Raw genomic sequence first — 17,910 nt, 5'->3', positions numbered from 1 at the left:
CTATTCAAAAAGTGTTTGCGCTGCTTGCTTACTAATGCTGCAAGCATGTGAACATGGCCTCAGGCGTTTGCGAGATCATGTTGTGCAAAACATGTCAGCCAGAACATAGATGCCCAACAACTTAATTCTTTGCACGTAGTTAATCGCAGCATGTACAAGCAAGTTCCTCGTTGAACTATTTATTGTCATGACCTATCCCCCTGGCAAAGACAGAACATATATCTACTCGCGATGACAAAGTATGTACTCTCACTTCATGTTAATGAAGAACAGACGGAGATCTCCCGGCTTGGAGAGGTTCTGGAAAGTGCCGACATTCCAACTGCAGCGGAAAGTCTCCATGTTGGCCGAGACACAACTGGTGAGGTGGGGGCCCCTCTGGGAGAGAGCTGGGAAAACACAGATAGAGAACAATCAGGAACTGAAACACATAATTATGCGTTGTGCTCTGATGATCTGCCCCTCCCTCATTCTTTTCAAGATTTATGGCCGCGGCTGTAACCTAAACTACAGGGGAGCCGCGCAGCCTCGAGCCGAGCTGCAGTTTTCCTGGAAGTCGTTTTACAGCCCTTCCACAGAAAAGCAGCCGGGGAGTTCACTGCCTCCGCTGTCGTGGAATAAGCTGTGTTTGCTTTTGGCTGTACTCAGAAGAGCACTTCCACAAAAAAATCTGCATTTGGATCTGGCTCTGCGGCCTGATCAGGCTCTCAGCTCAAACCATTTGGGCTCAGTTTTGACAGTGCTTCTGCTGCCGATATGGAAGAACGTCAGTTTGACAAAAACCACAGTCTAATGAATAATGCATAGAAATTACTGCAAAAAATTTGAATTTCTGCACATTTGAGCCCCTAATTCTTTAATATTCTCTTCATAAATGTTAACATCCACTTGCAGTCATTTCTAGTAATGCACTCATGGATGCAAGGCAGATAAGCTGTAGTGATTTATAACCAATTTGCTCTTTGGCTTCTGCTACAAAACAACCGAGCACAACCTCAGATGGTGGTTTACGTCACAGAGTCAAAATCATGGAGTCTTTGAGGTCCGATTTTCTGGACTGCAGGTTTTTAGCTTCTCTGATGGGGCTATCCTGGGCAAAAAAAAAGTGGGGGCGTTTACACTGCAGCAGCGGACACAGAGAAAACGATGTAGTTAGTATGCCGGGCCACTGGAGGGCGCTGTTGCTTGATTTTGTTATGAAACTACACAGATGTGTGTGCAGAGAACGAAACACTATAAACATGAGGAAAATGGAGAGCACCCGACATCCGCATGGATTGATGACACATTGGATGCTATCAGGGGTGAGTCTCAACTATTAAACTAATGATATGGACGATAAAACTAGATTATAGACCGCGGGTCGTACCACTACGCCGCCGCCATGTTTGTTTACAACTGGATGAGCAGGAGGGAGGGGGAGAGATATGCATACGCAGTAACAGGCTCTGTTGCCTCCTGCATGTCTCCGCAGGAGGGATTTGTGACGTGAAAGAATCTTTCCACCTTGGGAGCCGGATTAAAACTTTGCGGATACAGTGCATCCGCAAACTGGTGCCATGTAAACGGACCCCCCAAAAGTGAACAAAGTTTTGCGGATACACTCTAATTTGTTGTCGTGTAAACGGGGCCTAAATCTAAATTGACACTGCTCGCTCATGTGAATGTTGGCTGTGTGCAGCTTTACAAAAGTATGTGAAAAATGTTGGTAATTTGGTCACCAGACCGCTCGGACAGGTTCATTTTTTAAGCGTACACTCCCCTTGTGTGAGAGATTTAAAAACATATAGAGGTTGAAAACTAAAGCCGTTGGAAAAATTAGGTTAAGAAAAATAGTTTCTCCAACTAATCTAAAAATGGAACAATCTATTCAAGCTACTCGGTTTCATTAGCAGACTTGAATAAGGTTCAAATTGATGGTCAGAATATTTAATCAAAGATACAAGATTCCTAATTTTAAAGAAGCTTTTGCTTGATGCTTAAAATGAGGCATTCTGAGGGAGAAAATCGGAAATTCTTTTCATAGACTGACTTGAGCACTTCAGCTCACTTCTGCTTGTCCCAACATTTTTGTATATAAACCTAAACTATTGATACCCACCAAGAGTTGTATCATTCACGGCGCTAAAATACTCTAACTTCCACTCTTCTTTCACCTTCGAGCCACCCTTCAGATGTGTCCTGATTGTTCTTAAATCCATCAGAACGACTTTATACAACCAAACCTGGAGGAAACGCAGAGTATGAGGGGTGTCATGACCATCCAAAGACCAAAACCCTGAGTCAAAATCCTCATGTTTTTATTGAAATTTTTTGACTTGAGTCACAGCTACATTTCAGGGGCACCATATATTATATTTAATAACAGTAACAGGGAAGAACTGGCTTGGAAACTTCTTGCCTCGGGCATCAACAGGTAGCTGCCATCACACTTTGGATGCTGGACTTTCTCCAAACATACAATCCACACAGATTTATCGAGTTAACAGTTGTCAGGCGATGGAGCCAAGCACAGTTGATTAAGGACGAAGGGCGGGTACGTCAGATAGAGTGCCAGTCCATCACAGAGAAAACACATTCACACCTCAGGGTATATTTTGGGACTGTGGGACTAAACCCAGGTTTTCCAGAGAAAAGCTTCACATGCAAAAAGAGAACATGCAAATGCCACAAACTCTCCAATTCTAATATTTTTCATACTCAGAAACACGTATTTATTTCTTTCAGACTGATTGGGCAAGTCAACAGGTATTTAGAAGCCGTTACACTGCACCGCAGCTTATTTACGTTTCAATTTCTTGGGAAAGACGAAGGTTTTAATGGAAAATCTTTCAGTTGTATTCTCTAATTATGACAACAAAGCGGGACTGCTGCGAAAAGCCCCAGTTGCTGACATACTCCCAAAAGAAAAACACTTGACACCCACCCCCCCCTTATTGTTTAAAACAGGAACTCTGAACCTTTTTTTTTTTTTTGTTTAACCATGCGGTTAGATAAACAGCATTGACTGCGGTGCCTGGAGGACGACAGCAGTCAGCTGACAACACCAAACGCTTGAGAGAGGATCAACACTCTCCGGGACGAGTGAGGACGAAATGGCTCGGCAGCTGAGCAGCAGCGCTCGCAGCAGATGATGAATACCTCGGGCTCGCTTCGGGGGACGGCAGCGAGGGGTTAAAAATAACCTGTTTACGCACTCCCCTGCTCCTCGCAGAACTGTGCTTAGTCAGGATTAGGAGAAAAATCAATTTGACACTCGGCTATGCCGAGCATTTTTGTGGCTGGCGTTGGAGTGATAAAAGGGGGACGTATGGAGCGCATGCTGTGTGTGGGGCAAGGAAAACACTCTATCTTCACTACACTGATTTATTATGCTTCTCTACTTGGATTGGTTAACAACTGGGTGTTGTTTTTTTTATTTCACATTTGAATGAGGCATGCCCCTTATTTTTTCATCGAGAAGCAAGGTTGCTTTTTTAGCTCTACTCCAGTAGATCAATCGACTCGAGGATGAAAAATCCATACTTGTCCGTATAAAGACGTATTTGTTTTGATCCAAGCTGGTGATCTAAAGATGACCTTGGGTCAGTGATCCTCTTGGGAAAGTGCTACATTTTATAAAGGGGGAGGTGGGAATCTGTGCTAGAAAGGAGAGCTTTCAGTTTGAAGGACCTTGGTCAAAGTCATAAACAAATGACTTGACAAACGAGAGGTCAAACAGGGGTGATCTAAAGCAAAACGTACAAAGGATTGTTGGATATGTAAAAATTAACATCAAATAATCTGAGGACAAAAAAAGACATGTGGTCTCAATGTTCTCATTCACCTCAGTAATGTTGTTAATGTGGAAAAACCATTAGGGGACCACCTTTCACTCCCTTCAACAGGCTTTCAGCTTGTTATTGTAATGACAGATTTACTGTACATGGTAACAAGCCAGTGGGCTTGTATTGTTTACAACCAGATATGCACATGCACACTACTGTGGGACAATATACTTTCAATATAACAGCAAACACTGCATCAACATTAAATCAAGCTCCTGTTGAATCAAATAAAATAAAAATAATCACATTTGAATTTAAGACCAGATGTTCACTTGTACAATTACGTCATATATATATATACACATTCACATACACATACACACAAACAGCATCAGTGCATTACTTTGAATTTGTGTGCAAAATATGCCCTTTGATACATCTATAATTAATTTCTTAGTGTAATGCAGTCCAGGGATGCCACTACAACATTAAGAGAGAGAGTCTTTATCTCTGGCTTCCAGAAAAAAATGTGACATTGCAAAAAGTCTGATTTGTATCACCAAACACTATGAAACAGATCAAATACTGTGGAAAGATCAGTGTGCATGGCGACTAATCAAAACCCCAATTCCTCGTGTTGCGTCAATGACTAAAACTCAAACGAAGATAGGATGCAAATATTTATATCGCTCCCGAAGACGCCACTGAAGTCCCGCTTAGCGACAACATTTTAAAGTGAAAATGGAAAACTTTTATTGCGTTTTGGGTATTTGTTTAGACAACAACGGCGCAGAGGGACACTGAAATTGGAAACGGCCAACTTTTCTGAAAACGCTGCTGTTGTTCATGCACACCATAGTAAATAGCTCTTCTGCACACGCATGAAACATTGTCATGTAAATGGGGTCTTGTGCGATTTTAACAATCTGTTAAGTTCCCAGATAGCACCACTGCACGACATGATTCGAATACAATTTGGCACACAAGCTGAATTGCAGCTTATAATGAAAGCGAGTTGTGTGCGCGCAAGAATATAACATAAGCATGAACCATCCATGTACGAAAAAGAAACTAGTGAAACCTGAACGGAGCCCTTGCCCTTGTGGAATTTATGCGTTTGAAGAGAAATCCCATAAGAAGTTGTTTTATTTTTTTTCACATCCCACATACTTTTTTTCTGCGTTTTGCCATTGTTGCCCCAAAACATTTATTGGATTTAGCACCAGTGTCACGCTGATCAGTAAATCATTTCGTACTGCATTTTCATTAGTTAGTTACCTGACATAGGTAGCAGCAGGAGTCACTATCCCTACAAATTTCTGACAGTCAGAAGATTATTTCAGGTTGTCTTTGGTCACAAGACCATGACAACGGCCGTCCTTGAACCCGTCTCACAGTGTGGCGTATGACCACTGATTTAGAGCCAAAACCAAAGATATCGCCATGATTGTTATCTTTTATCTAGGACGGCCAAATGTCACAGCGGGCATTAGACAACGTGTTAAATCTTTTGACCATTCCAAGAAAATTATTAGCTTATTTTGAATTAAATGACAGACAATTGTCACAAAAAATTGCGACATGCATAGCATGTAACTATGAAATTATTTTAATGAATCAAAATGATTAAAAAAAAGAGATTTCAAAAAAGCACAACAGATAAAAGTACCCAGCCTCGGAATATCAAGAGTTGATTTAGAGTGACTGAACTGCCGTGAAAACTGATGAGCTCCATATTTCCGCCTGTGCTGCAGTGTTTGCTCAGCACCCAGCGAGCAGAGTTCACTCCTGGTGTAAGTAAACAGCAGGTCAGAGCCACAGGACACACTTTCCAAGGTGCGAATATAAATTTGACGTGCATCTCTCTTCACTCGGTTTGACCCAGAGGTCATCAACATGTTTTCAGAGCCTACAGAGACACCGGCTATTTAAGACAACACCCTTGGTCCATCTGCTTTCACAGACACTCATCCTTTCATCTGCAATTTCACAGGAAAAAACAGACTACATTGATTTCTTCTGGTGGACTATCTGGTACCTTCATTTCATAAATTGCCTGCTTTCCTTTACACAACCCCTGGCTGATAATTAGTGTGTGTTTTTCCTATTACAGTTTCTATTACCATGAGAACAGTGAGTTGGTGGGAAGTCTTCATTGATGTCCTTCCTGTGAGCACACAGGCCAAGCAGTTATTTACAGTCACGTGTTCAAACATCACTCCGTGTACTCTCAGGGGGGGAAATGCCGTATGCTCTCCATTTAGAAAAACCATTTCCTTCCTTGGCTGAGGACCACAATGTTCTCATCAGTGATTACCGTTCAGGGCCTTCGACAAACCTAACGAGCTTAATGGGCAAAACATGGGCCTTGTAGATGCTCCAAAGTGCCCAGTGATGGAATAAACTCTTCAATTAAGACATTCAATTGCATTAACAACCAATGTTCTCATTCTTAAGCTGCATGAATGCTGAAGCTCAGGTAGGGGAAGAAAAGCTATTGCTGACCCCCCCCAGAGAATCGCATTTGAAGCTGTGACGCAACAGAGGTTTTTCCTGACCTCTGAGTCGACCTCCAGGAGCAAATAGAACAACTGAAACAGAAGCTTTGCTCTGCTTTAGGAAAAGTTTGGTTCATTTGATAATCGTTCATTAAAGTTATCATACATGTAATCAACATGTGCAATATACAATTCGCAAAGGACTGACAGAACTGAAATTTGTATTAGCATTTATGCGCAGCAAATCACAGAAAGAAAAGTTTGATTAATTGACAGATTCTCAAATTGATAGAAAAACTTTTATCAATTGACATTAATTTAATGAATTCATGCCTGCTGGCCACAGAGCAGAAACAACAAGCACAAATAGAAGGAAAAATGACCAAAAAACTAAATTTCACAAACTGTTCTGCTTCTGAAATGTTGTTGTTTGGAACTGCAGATGCATGTGCGATTGAAAAAAAGTGAAAACCCCAGCCACAGCTGGTGTCGACTAGGGGCAAGAGAAAGAGCACTGTTATTTGGAAACTGGAGCATTATACAATTGTGGCTACCTGAGTGAGACACTGGTATTATAAGACGGAAACAGGCTGAAACAAACACCTTGGAGCCATCCACCACACATCGTGTGAAGCTTTTCATCTCTAAATGGATTTGGCTCCCACACTTTACAATAGTGGTTTTTCCCTGAATTCTCTCTGAATTCCCCACAGAAAACGGCTGCTAACCCCCTCCACCATCTCTGACTGGCCAAAATGTTTAATTCAATCCTTATACTGGTTGACACATCCATTCTCATGAACAAATTGGAGCAGGAGCATTCAAAACTAAAATTTCCCAGGGAACATTGGTTCCCAGGGAATCACACTTAACATCAATTAAAAAGAAAATCATTCAATCATTTCAGCCGCTTCATTAAAAAAACAAACAACAGTACCCACTTGTGTCACTGCACGATAACTACATCGCTTAAAAAATGATTCAGTGTAAACATGAAATGTTTCTGAAACAAAAACGCAAAAACGATGCGTCTTCAGTTGAAACATTGTCATGGAAATGGAGCCTAGTTTTGAAATATCGAGCATCTTTGCCCAACATACAGATGTGATCTGAGCTGAATTTCATAATCAGTCATTAGAGAGATCCACGCAGTCTTGATATTTCACCGAGGCTGGTCTGCTGTGTTGAGTGTGAATGTTTCACCCTCACAGTATGGATGTAATGCCAATGACATTTAATTAGCAGTAGTCAGCTAAGACACATTGCCATGTCTGCTGATCTATTTGATGTAAATGTCCTTCTGAATCAATAAAATGTTTGTATCCTGCTGGACAGATTGGACCCTGGGACCAGCCGGATTTGGCCCACATGCCTTGTTTTCGACAACCCTGATCTGTTTGTTTTTGTTTGCATCTTGTTTCTCCCAGCGGGGAAACAACTTCTCACCGCTGTGACACCACACTCATAGAAACCACTCAACAGAATTTGAGAAGAGGGTTTCAGAAATCTTAAGATAATTAAAAGCTGGCAGACTCTCGAGTAAGTCTTCAGAAAGAATGAAGAAAAGCCAAGGCGCCTAACCAACTAGTCCCTGGCTCTCGCTTGTGTTTGTGCCACTGTGGGAAAACACTTATGTCAAAACACGGTGGCCTTGTTCAGTCTCACATACAAACATGATAGAAATCCAAAAAGAAAGCGAGCAGCAGGAGGACGTGTCCGCGCACACCTCCGCTAACTCACTAGCTGAGAGGGTTACGTAACTCGACAAAGCACCGGATGTCCTGTAAATGGTCAATTCAAAGCTCATGTCTGTGGATGAAATGAAACCAGTGTATGCAAACACGCAGCCTTTGTGGAAGGTTTTGCATTGGGAGAACAGCCGAGCCTCTGCACAGCTTCCCATTGTCGAGCAATGTCAGAGTGTTCAGTCCCCTCCAGAATTCCTGGGAAGCCACTTCACAGGAACTCTGCTGGCCACGGCTTCACTGCAGAGGGCTTCAAGTGTTGTGCAACACATTTTATGTACATTTGAAAGCTGGAGCGGCGTGCTGAGAATAAATTACTCGCATGGAAAACTTGTAGCCGATTCCTCTCAGATATTTTAAACTGAACAACTGGGAAAATCTGCACCCCCCCCGCCCAATCTTCCAAAAATGCCATTAATACCAAATATTAATGCATCAACTTTATGTTAAGAAAAAGCTACAATGTCCAGACTGTTCTTGTGCAATACAAGTGAAGTGAAGAGGATGGTGGCTTGTGTTTAAACCCTACCTTCAGAGGCCGGTTCCACAGTGAGGAGGTGCAGGAGGAAGAGGAGCGCGCCGAGGGCAGCAGCCATGGTGTCGAGCTGTGGGGGAAACGTGGCTGATGTTAGTTTCTCCCTGTAGTCCACATAGTCCACGCAGGCCCAGCCCACCACAGGGGCGCTCCCACTACGGCTTTTTTAGAGACCAGGACGAGTGTGATACAGTCTGGGACAATTTGCATAAAGCCCCGGGTGTCCAACTCATTTAGAGGACACATTAAGCCCCATTCTATCTCAAACAGACTAGATCAGCATATTAAATACAATTTTTGGTGAAATCCAAAAGTCTTACAGCAAATGAGTATAATAAGAAAGTTTCATATATTTTTACTAAACCTGAACAAGTTTATATTTACACTGTAAAATAGGTGCAATTTTGATACTATGACATTTTTAATGATGCCTCCAGATGCAAAATACAGTAAAATGTGACAAAACCAAATGCTCCAAGTGCAGTATTTTGCCGCCTTCCTACCTGTTTCTGTAAATCATTTCACTTTCACTGGTATATCACTGTGTTGTGCAAAGTCCACTACTCTCTCTAAAACACCAAAATCCACGATCCAGAATGAACTTTTCTTTAAAAATTCCACTTAACATTCTTTTGTAATTTGTAAGGTTTATAAAATCGTCCTGCCGGCCGGATTGGGCCGTCTCATGGGTCATTTCTGGACTCCAGGCTGTATATTTGACACATCATTGGAAAGTGCTTATAAAAAAATATTGAAACATTTCTTTTAATAATTTTATGATAGATATGTTTACTGTTTGTGTACCAGATCAACCTTTGCACAGATCTGCAACTAGGCCTGCATGTACTAGTGCAATATACTGTATTTAATCGCAAAAGACTCATTTACTGCATTAAGTTACTTTTTTGTTTTTTCATACTTCGAAAATTGAAAATGACATGGGATCTTTTATGAGTACGAGTACTCTATGCATTATCGGACGCGATACTGGTATTAGTATCAGTGCATCCCTACCTTTGACTACTTGGGGGAGTTACCCTTCAGGAACCCAAAAACCGTTTCAGCCCCAATCATTTTTTTTTAAGCCAAGCAGCTGTTTTGGGCTGTGAAAGCCCATTTTTGGGGATGACCTCAATCTTGTTTTCCAATTTATTTAGTAATATAGTTCATTGTTTCACTGCTTCAGCTGTTGCAAAGTGTTTTACTCAGTCACGTTCACACAAATACACACCCACATAGTTTAAGGGGCTTTAAACCATGCAGTGTTTGACTCTTGGACACACTCAGATGCCCTACTGGTCCACATTTTCAAACAAAATAAGACACAATTACAGTTTTCCATTTGCCACGATATAAGAACTTAGTACATCGATTACACACTAAAACCTTTACATCCATTCATTGCAGTACGTTAACTTACATATATTAAGTACAGTGGGGCTGTAAATGTACACAAACTGCAACATCAAAAGAAAAAAAATAAATACGCACCATTTAGCCACTTCAATTTACATTTAATATCCCTTTTCATATACTGCTGAATTACTAGATCTAAAGTATTTCCATGACTTCCACTGCTTCAAGAAAGCTGCTTCTCCTAAAGGTTTAATACTGTAAAGAATCCACGATACAATTTTCCTGTTTTTAATAGTTATTGAGAAGCAAAAGTCATTTTCTTTACTATAATTCGGAGAGGTTAAAGTTGTAAAGTGCAACTTGAAAAAACTGTTTCATAATATTTGCATGGACGACGAAATATAACAGTCAAATAAAAAAGTGGTGGATCAGAGTACAACACACGCAGCAGACAGCGGGGAGCGGCAGGTTGAAGTCAGTATGTGAGCATGTTTTATTCATTATTGTTTTTCTTGGTATTCGCGTCATCAATCTTTCCTGGAGAGGCATGTTTGGCGACGATAAACAAATCCCCGCCGCCAACAGTCACGGGCACGAGCCAGCTGTTGTGAAATCCCTGCGAGGTTCTGGAGCTCATTCTCACCTAATAGTCCATTTAAAACAATTTAAAAACTCAGATTTTTGGACTGATTCCACATGAGCAGCAATAGCTCAGGATTCTTTTGTTTCATTTTGATCTTGATCATCATGGTTTGGATACTTAAAATTAAAAGTAGAGAATAAATTTACAACACAATTCAATGTTTTCCAATGGAAAAAAAACTACTTTTGTATAGTCTGGTAATTTCTGTTATAAATACTTATTATTCCTCCATCTGTCAGAATTCACATTGTGCATCAGTGAAATGTGTGATGGCGGCGGCCTTCAGTTCATTTGAATTACGATTTTGGTGTCTCATCTTTCTCTTGACAGTCTGCAGGGTTCAGATCAGGCCAGTTGACCGGCCAATCATATCTCAGCATTTCAGTAGGTAGCGAGGCAGTTGTGAACGGTTTCTTTTAAGCGGAGTGCCGGACAGTCATGCTAGGAAAAGAAAAGTATGCAAAGTGCTTGAATCCAGTTGGATGCCTGCGCCTATTCTAGACTCGATGAGACACAACGGAGCAGTGGATTACTCCGATCCTCACCGACTCTGGACTTCTACACTCCACATTCAGACTCGGATTTCAATCAAATGCAACCGACTGTCATGTCTAAAGGGGACTGTAGATCCCAGAGCTCAGGTAGGCTCGTCCTCATGCTCCTCTGGTTCCAGAAGGTTTTGATAAGGTGAACTGGAGATTCAGTCCATTTCATTAATGTGTTTTTTCGGCTGGTGATGCTCTTTCTCGTTGTTCTTAAATAATGAAAACAAACTCTGCTGTGATTCTGATTGAAAGTTCTTGGTTCACCAGGCTGCTTATTGCACCTTTTCACTTGAACTCTTTGTCCTTCCACTCGACATACCATAAATCTGGGTGAACAGCAGCTCTTCAGTCAGCAGTTTTCCACATGATTGCAGAAGTGTGATCCTGACCGTGGGACTCATGATTTACACTGCAGAAACGCGGATTTACTACAACCTCACAGCACCTTTCAAGTGCCAGAACCCTTTTAGTTTGCCGGTAACATGTTTTGAATATACACAGATTTAATATTCTGAAAAACATAGCATGGCTGAAGAAGTATGGAAGAAAAATGCACCCCAGGAAGAGAAGTTTAAGTATTCTGGCATCTATTCGTTGAGTGACGGGAGGAAGGACGATTAGTGGATCAGTAGGTACAGGAAATACAGGGATTCTGTCATTGTGGATATAAGCAGCTGAAAAGGATGGCTGGCCTCACTCTTCTGTGCCAGTATGAGGAGGCACGACTCTCTAGGAGGATGTAGAGCTGCAACGTCTCTGCATTAGGAAGAACCAGAGTTGGTTCAGGCAACTGATAATAATGCCTCCTCTTGGAACGTTATGAGACACTGGAGAGGTTATATATCTCTTGGTAGACCTGAGCTTGGTTTGGTATTCTCCAGGATGGAACTAGTGAGGATCAGTGATCTCTGGGCTTCTGTGGTCTCCAGATTGCTCCTGCAATGTCATGTGGACAAGGAATGATAGATAATGGATAGATTGGGGAAATAATGGACAGTAATCAATAAAGATGAGAATGTAGTACTGCTATGCATCCACGATGACATTGTGGCACCATGTTGTGGCTTCCTCGGGCAACTGGGATGAGGTTAGCCCAGGATCCACTAGATCTCTCGGTCGAGATTGATTGGATAGCCTCCGGGATGGAAAGAGTGGGAATCGGTGATGTCTGGGCTTCTGTGGTCTCTGCAGTGCCAACATAACAAACATATGGACTGAGGAAAGACCTTTATCTCTCCCTGAAGGCAAATGATTCACTTATCGATGATCCTCTAATCAAATTGTAGGAATTGATATTATTCCATCGAGTAATGTAGAGTTCTTCAACCAAGGCCGAGGTCAAAATAGCTTTCACATTTTAACACAAAAAAAAAAAAGAGAGTACTTATTATGGTATTTTATATTTTATTAACACGTGTTTATGTAATTACTGAGAAGCCGTTTATTGATTGGATGCCAAAATCTATGGGTCAGATAAATGACAAATCAATATCTCCTTCAATGATTGATGTTTTTATCCTTTTAAAATCAATGAGTTCTCCACATACATGCTGTGGCTGTATGTGCACTTCAAACCAGCTGTGATCCAACACACAATAAATAAAGTGTAATTCTCATATTTTGTGTTTTTCTTTTCACTCATATTCAGTCTATTCACACCTACTGATGCTGACTCATGTTCTTAACCTTCGATGTATATTCAATCCCATCATTGATTCAAGCGTCAATTCACAGCTTTTTGTTCTCATGAAGGTTATAAAGGAGACGTGCTGCATGCTGGGAGGTTATATCCTGTTTGTGCCTTCAAACAAACTTCCTGCACAGCAGTGCAGATTCTCTTATAAATCTACTCAGCTCTATGGAATCAATTACAACTCTGTACTGAATTATTGCTAGATATTGTGGAAAGTTAAAGGGTAGACACAGATATTAAAAAGAATTTCAGTTAAAAAAGTGAAATATATGGGGGGAAAATTAAGATAAAACAAAGATGATCAGTTAAATTGTGGTTTCTTTTTCCCCCATAAACCTAACAATGATGTAAGTTGCATTGTGTTACATTCAATGTTCTGAACTCAGTCGATTACGGTTGATATTTGCTGGTGTCTTAGATAATCAGGAATATGAAACGGTGTTCAAAACAAAATTATTTGAATTCATGTCTTACATGGAGTTTATATATATATATAGAAATAAAAGGGCTTCCAAATTAGGATCGAATGATCGGCTGAATACACCAGAAATGATTGAATGAGTGGTTCTGTTTTTTAATTCTATCTCCTTTTAATTTTAATTACAGGGCCAAAAAAACTAAAACTGTCTTTAAAATTATTTAGAAGTGTTTTATTGATTTTATTTTATTTTTTAAAATGAGGTGATCTCTGACGACTATAGATATAGGATTCACTGTGCACAATCCATCACAGACTCCACACATATTCACACAGATAGACATGAGAACAAACATACCCTGCGACTCTGCAGCTGGAGTAAATATTTCTTCTGCACATGCTCAGTAGACACAATACCTCCAATGTTTGCCTGCAGATTGTCATGAATCTCAGTCCATATTCCCCTGGGACTTGGTAGTTTTATAGTTGAGAGTCACCATAATAACAGTCCAACTTCTCGTCTGTCCATACAAATGTCCGTTGCCATTAATTTCTATAGGGTATTGTTTTCTGCTCGAGTGCGTGGTTTCATTCCAGAAACAAACACCAACGCCCACTAGTGGCCCAACATGAAAACTACATCATTTTGACCATTTCTGCACGTTCCATGTAAAAGGACATAGTTTTCAAAATGTTGCCATGTAAATGTGAAACTTTTCTGAAATGAAAATGCAAAAACATTGTGTTTTCACTTGAAACCGTGTCGTGACCAAAGAATTGCCATTGGCTTCAAATGAATGTTTTTGAAAACCCACAATCACACAGGGAGAACATGCAAACTCCACAAAGAAAGGCCTCAGTGCTAACCACGACACTCCCGTAGAAAGATATTGTTGCCGCTTTACGTTTGAGCAATGCTTCTTCACTGTGAGGTTCTTGTAAATACACAGAAGAGTTTAGTAGCTTAATCATGATGATAAATGCAGTCCAATCTTGACAACGTGCAACTTTAAAGCCTTTTTATGACTAATCCCAACCGATATTTTACGATAGAGTTGTTGTAGCACAAAGTGACTTATATCAGGACACCCTGCACGTTGAATCAAAGGGTTGATGTAAATAAATGGCTTGTAGGAAAAAACAACCGGGGAGGAGTGATTTATGTAGCTATATTCAAGAAGATCTAATAGTTAAGAAAATAACAGATCAAGGCTGATAAACTCAGGATTGACACTGAGAATAACAGCAGCCTACCACACGTAATTCTGCTTTCACTGCTACATACTTATTCTATACTGAAGTATAGAAACCACAGATGTAAGGTGTTTTTGAGTCGAGATTGACTTGTTTTTGTATCAGGATGTTTCACTTTGTGAAAAGAGGAAGCTCCAAACATGGGCTCAAGGTAAAAGTCTAAAAAAACCTTGAAAGTATCTGTTTCAGCTCCCACGCCGATAACTTAGAACTAGTCATATTACCGTCTCTTTTGCAGCTGTATGTGGTGTTTATCAGGACGATATATGGTCCTTTTATATAAGGCAAACTGTCTTTTTTAACTCAAGCAATTCTCAGAAATCAAAAGGACAATTTACAAAATCGAAACATTTTGTAACTTTATCAAATCATCTCAAATAGTGAAAAAAACTAAACAAAGCTTATCTCTGGGGTCCTTATTGACCCCCTGAGTTTACACATGATGAATAGGTTTGCTGCTGAGATGTTATGACATAATGAGCAAGACCGAACGTGCAAACTTTGTCTATTTTATTGTGAAATCCATTAACCTTTCAATGGCAATCTAATTATTTTAAATGTGCCTGCAAATGTATTTACTTTAATATGATCCCATCTTGTTTTTGTGGGGCATATAGAGCTGGAAAATAGAAAACTATAATTACCAAGTTTATTTCTGATTAAGAAGTTATTGTTTTTTTCTTTGATAGGCCCCATCTGAGTTGAATAAATAATATTAAAACAATACATGTTGAGAAAATAGCATTTATGGTGCAAGAAACCTGCTTTATAGCCCTCATATGTAACCTCTATCTTCAGAAGCGGTGTAAGACATTATCACACTCTGTTCATATTATCTTAATATACAGGAAAAACTACGGCATTGCATTTCTTTAAAGATCCAGTGAAACAATGCCTTAGTGATAACTCATTATCAAATGTTTACGTAAGTATTTCCAGGAAAGTGCTTGAGCTAAAGGGAGCGTGTTCCAGATTTGACTGATGTTTGCAGTAGCCAGTCCTGTTCAAGGCGTCTTAATATATTTTCTTTATTTCTTTGTAAAGCACTGTGAATGGCCTCATTTCTGAATGGTGTTATAGAAATAAATATCCCTCGCCTTGACTTAACAGAGCAACATCCGTTTGTGTGGATAATATGAAGCTGCTGTTGGTGCAGAGGAGACAACCTCCTTTCTATTGGGTGCAGGATGAGTCCTTAAACATTTGACATTATGAAAAAGAAAAGCATTAATAAACCCTCCAGTAAAGTTGTGGCACATATCAAGAGATAAAATAACATTTCATTTAGCCTAGAGACACAACATGAAAACCAGTTGTGCAACGTTTGTACCTTCAGTTAGAAAATGCACCAGTAACAACAACCAAGCACAATTATTTGCTTAGTTAAATGGGTTTATTTTCCCTAAAAACTAATCAATAATCAACCAATAAATCTCAAATTTCTGGACTTACAGTTACGAGTACTCGGGGAAAATCCAAGCACGCACAAAAAAACATGCAAACTCCAGAAGAAAACTCCTCATAACCAATCCAAAATAATAATCATCGTTTTGCTAAAATGACTAAAACGACACAAACGTTTGTAAGTACAGAAATCTTTGCATATGAAAGAAAATTCAAAGCATTTGTCATACGAGCAAACATGTGATTAATTGGCTCATATTTGAGGAAAACAAGGTAAATTTAGTCAATCAGATATGAGATGTTCCTACACAATATTAACCATCTGGGCTGACGTTACCCTTTCACTCATTTTGCACTTTTCTACTGATTCAGCAGTCCCCACAGGAGGAGATGGAGGCTCAAACCGTGGATTGAATGACAAGCTGCTCTACCAACTGAGCCGCAGCTGCCCCATGAATCACATTTATATTATATGCATGGTACGGTATGTTATGGCCACTCCCCATCTGATATTCAGATAAACTTACATTACTCATCCCTGTATAAGGTAGCACATATCTGTCTAAAAGTTTCATTGGGTATGCTTGTATTGTGTGTTCCTATAGCAAAAAATAAAATAAAAAAAATCACTAACCAGAAATTGTACAAGGATATTGCTATTAATGCAATCGAAACACTAAAAACAAGCGCAATCAGAGATTTCTGACATACGCCAAATGTTTCCGGATCACCTCCAAAATGTAAGTGAATCTTCCATGGCCTAATATCTATGTGTGGTGAAAATCTGTGCAGTAGTTTTGCCGTAATCTTGCTAACAGACATACAAACAAATATATGCCTATGATTTTGTTAAGTCCCTTGGCCGACCCAAATATTCCTCTTGGTGGGTGAAAAGAAGACTATAAGACATTGGACTCGAACCAGGGGTTTATCCTGATGTGAGGTGAGAGTGCATACCACTATACACTTGTTATTTTTCCTTGTTGAATGGATTTATTATTCTATTCATATCAAACCATAAAAGTGATTGAGCAACAGTCCAAACATGTTTCAGTTCACTGCCTTGAAGGAAATCTCAGCAAAGAAACATCTCAAAAGAAAAAAACTAATATGGGGGGGGGGTTCTGTTTATTGAAAATGAAAAACAAAAAGTAATCCAGGTTGGTTTCAGCTGTTTTCTTTAACGGTAGGGGAAGTATTCCCCACAATCTGAAGACATTCCCAGTTTGTTTGTTCAGTTGACGCTTGAACTGGTTTCCCTGCCGTCTTATCTCAGACTGAGCATGAAGAAAATGTCAACAAGATAAAGGAGGGGAAAAAAAAAAACCCTTACACAATCACACACATGAACCAGTGGAACAAGTGGAGCAGGAGACTCGTGTTGTGAGTTTTACGAGAGGTTTACGAGAGAACAGAGAGAGCAGACAGAAGGTGAGAGGAGGGAACTCACCGGGTCGAGGTGTGCTCCTGTCCCGGAGAACACGCCGCTTCTCCCGGGTAAAGAAATACAAATAAAGAAACTAAAAAACTCAATGTGAAATACCAAGTCCAGAGGATATCCCGAGAGGAGACGGGCTCCGAGGCCGTTTCCAGAGCAGCTGGTGGAGTGAGAGGTGAAGAAACGCTGTCGAAGAAGCCTCCTCCTCCCTCCGAGCCTTCCCGCCCCGAGGACCGGCTCTTCGCTCGCGCTGTTCCCGCACAGCTGCTCTGATTGTGGGCAACCAGAGGACGACCGGGCGCCCCCTGCTGGGACTTTACCAGGACTGCATCACAACTGGAGGACTACTGCAGCAGCCGAATGTTGGCTGGAACAATAGAATAATAGAAGACAACACTGAATAAATAGAAAAGTACGTTAAATATAAAAGAACACAAGATACGAGTAAATAAGTAATATTAAATATTAATATGTAGAGGTTTTACTGTGACTAATATAAGCACAGAAAGATAGAAAAGACAACACCATTTAAAAGGCGGTGTCTTGGAGTTATAGAGTCTTAAAGCTCCTGCAGACTGTGCAACTTTAACAATCTTATAAGTCACAGCCCGCCA

General features: G+C 40.3%; 1 protein-coding gene across 2 annotated transcripts in view; it reads right to left on the bottom strand.

The window, feature by feature from the left end:
* LOC308118093 (growth hormone receptor-like) overlaps positions 1 to 17,561 on the bottom strand; it is a 28,345-nt gene extending 10,784 nt beyond the window's left edge. Inside the window, exons 1-3 of one of the 2 annotated variants that reach the window (XM_080477333.1) lie at positions 17,309 to 17,561; positions 8,540 to 8,615; positions 254 to 389 (exon numbers count right to left, since the gene is read on the bottom strand). In XM_080477333.1, the coding sequence (XP_080333459.1) occupies positions 254 to 389; positions 8,540 to 8,606 (203 nt within the window). In that variant the 5' untranslated portion in view covers positions 8,607 to 8,615; positions 17,309 to 17,561. The remainder of the gene's footprint in view (positions 1 to 253; positions 390 to 8,539; positions 8,616 to 17,308) is intronic. The other variant, XM_080477334.1, reaches the window with a different exon arrangement.
* Positions 17,562 to 17,910: the final 349 nt, after the last annotated feature.

This window comes from Lipophrys pholis (assembly GCF_963383615.2).
Source record: "Lipophrys pholis genome assembly, chromosome: 12".
Taxonomy (NCBI): Eukaryota; Metazoa; Chordata; class Actinopteri; order Blenniiformes; family Blenniidae; genus Lipophrys; species Lipophrys pholis.
The sequence above is the reverse complement of the archived record's forward strand: the minus strand, read 5'-3'. Positions and strand labels throughout refer to the sequence as shown.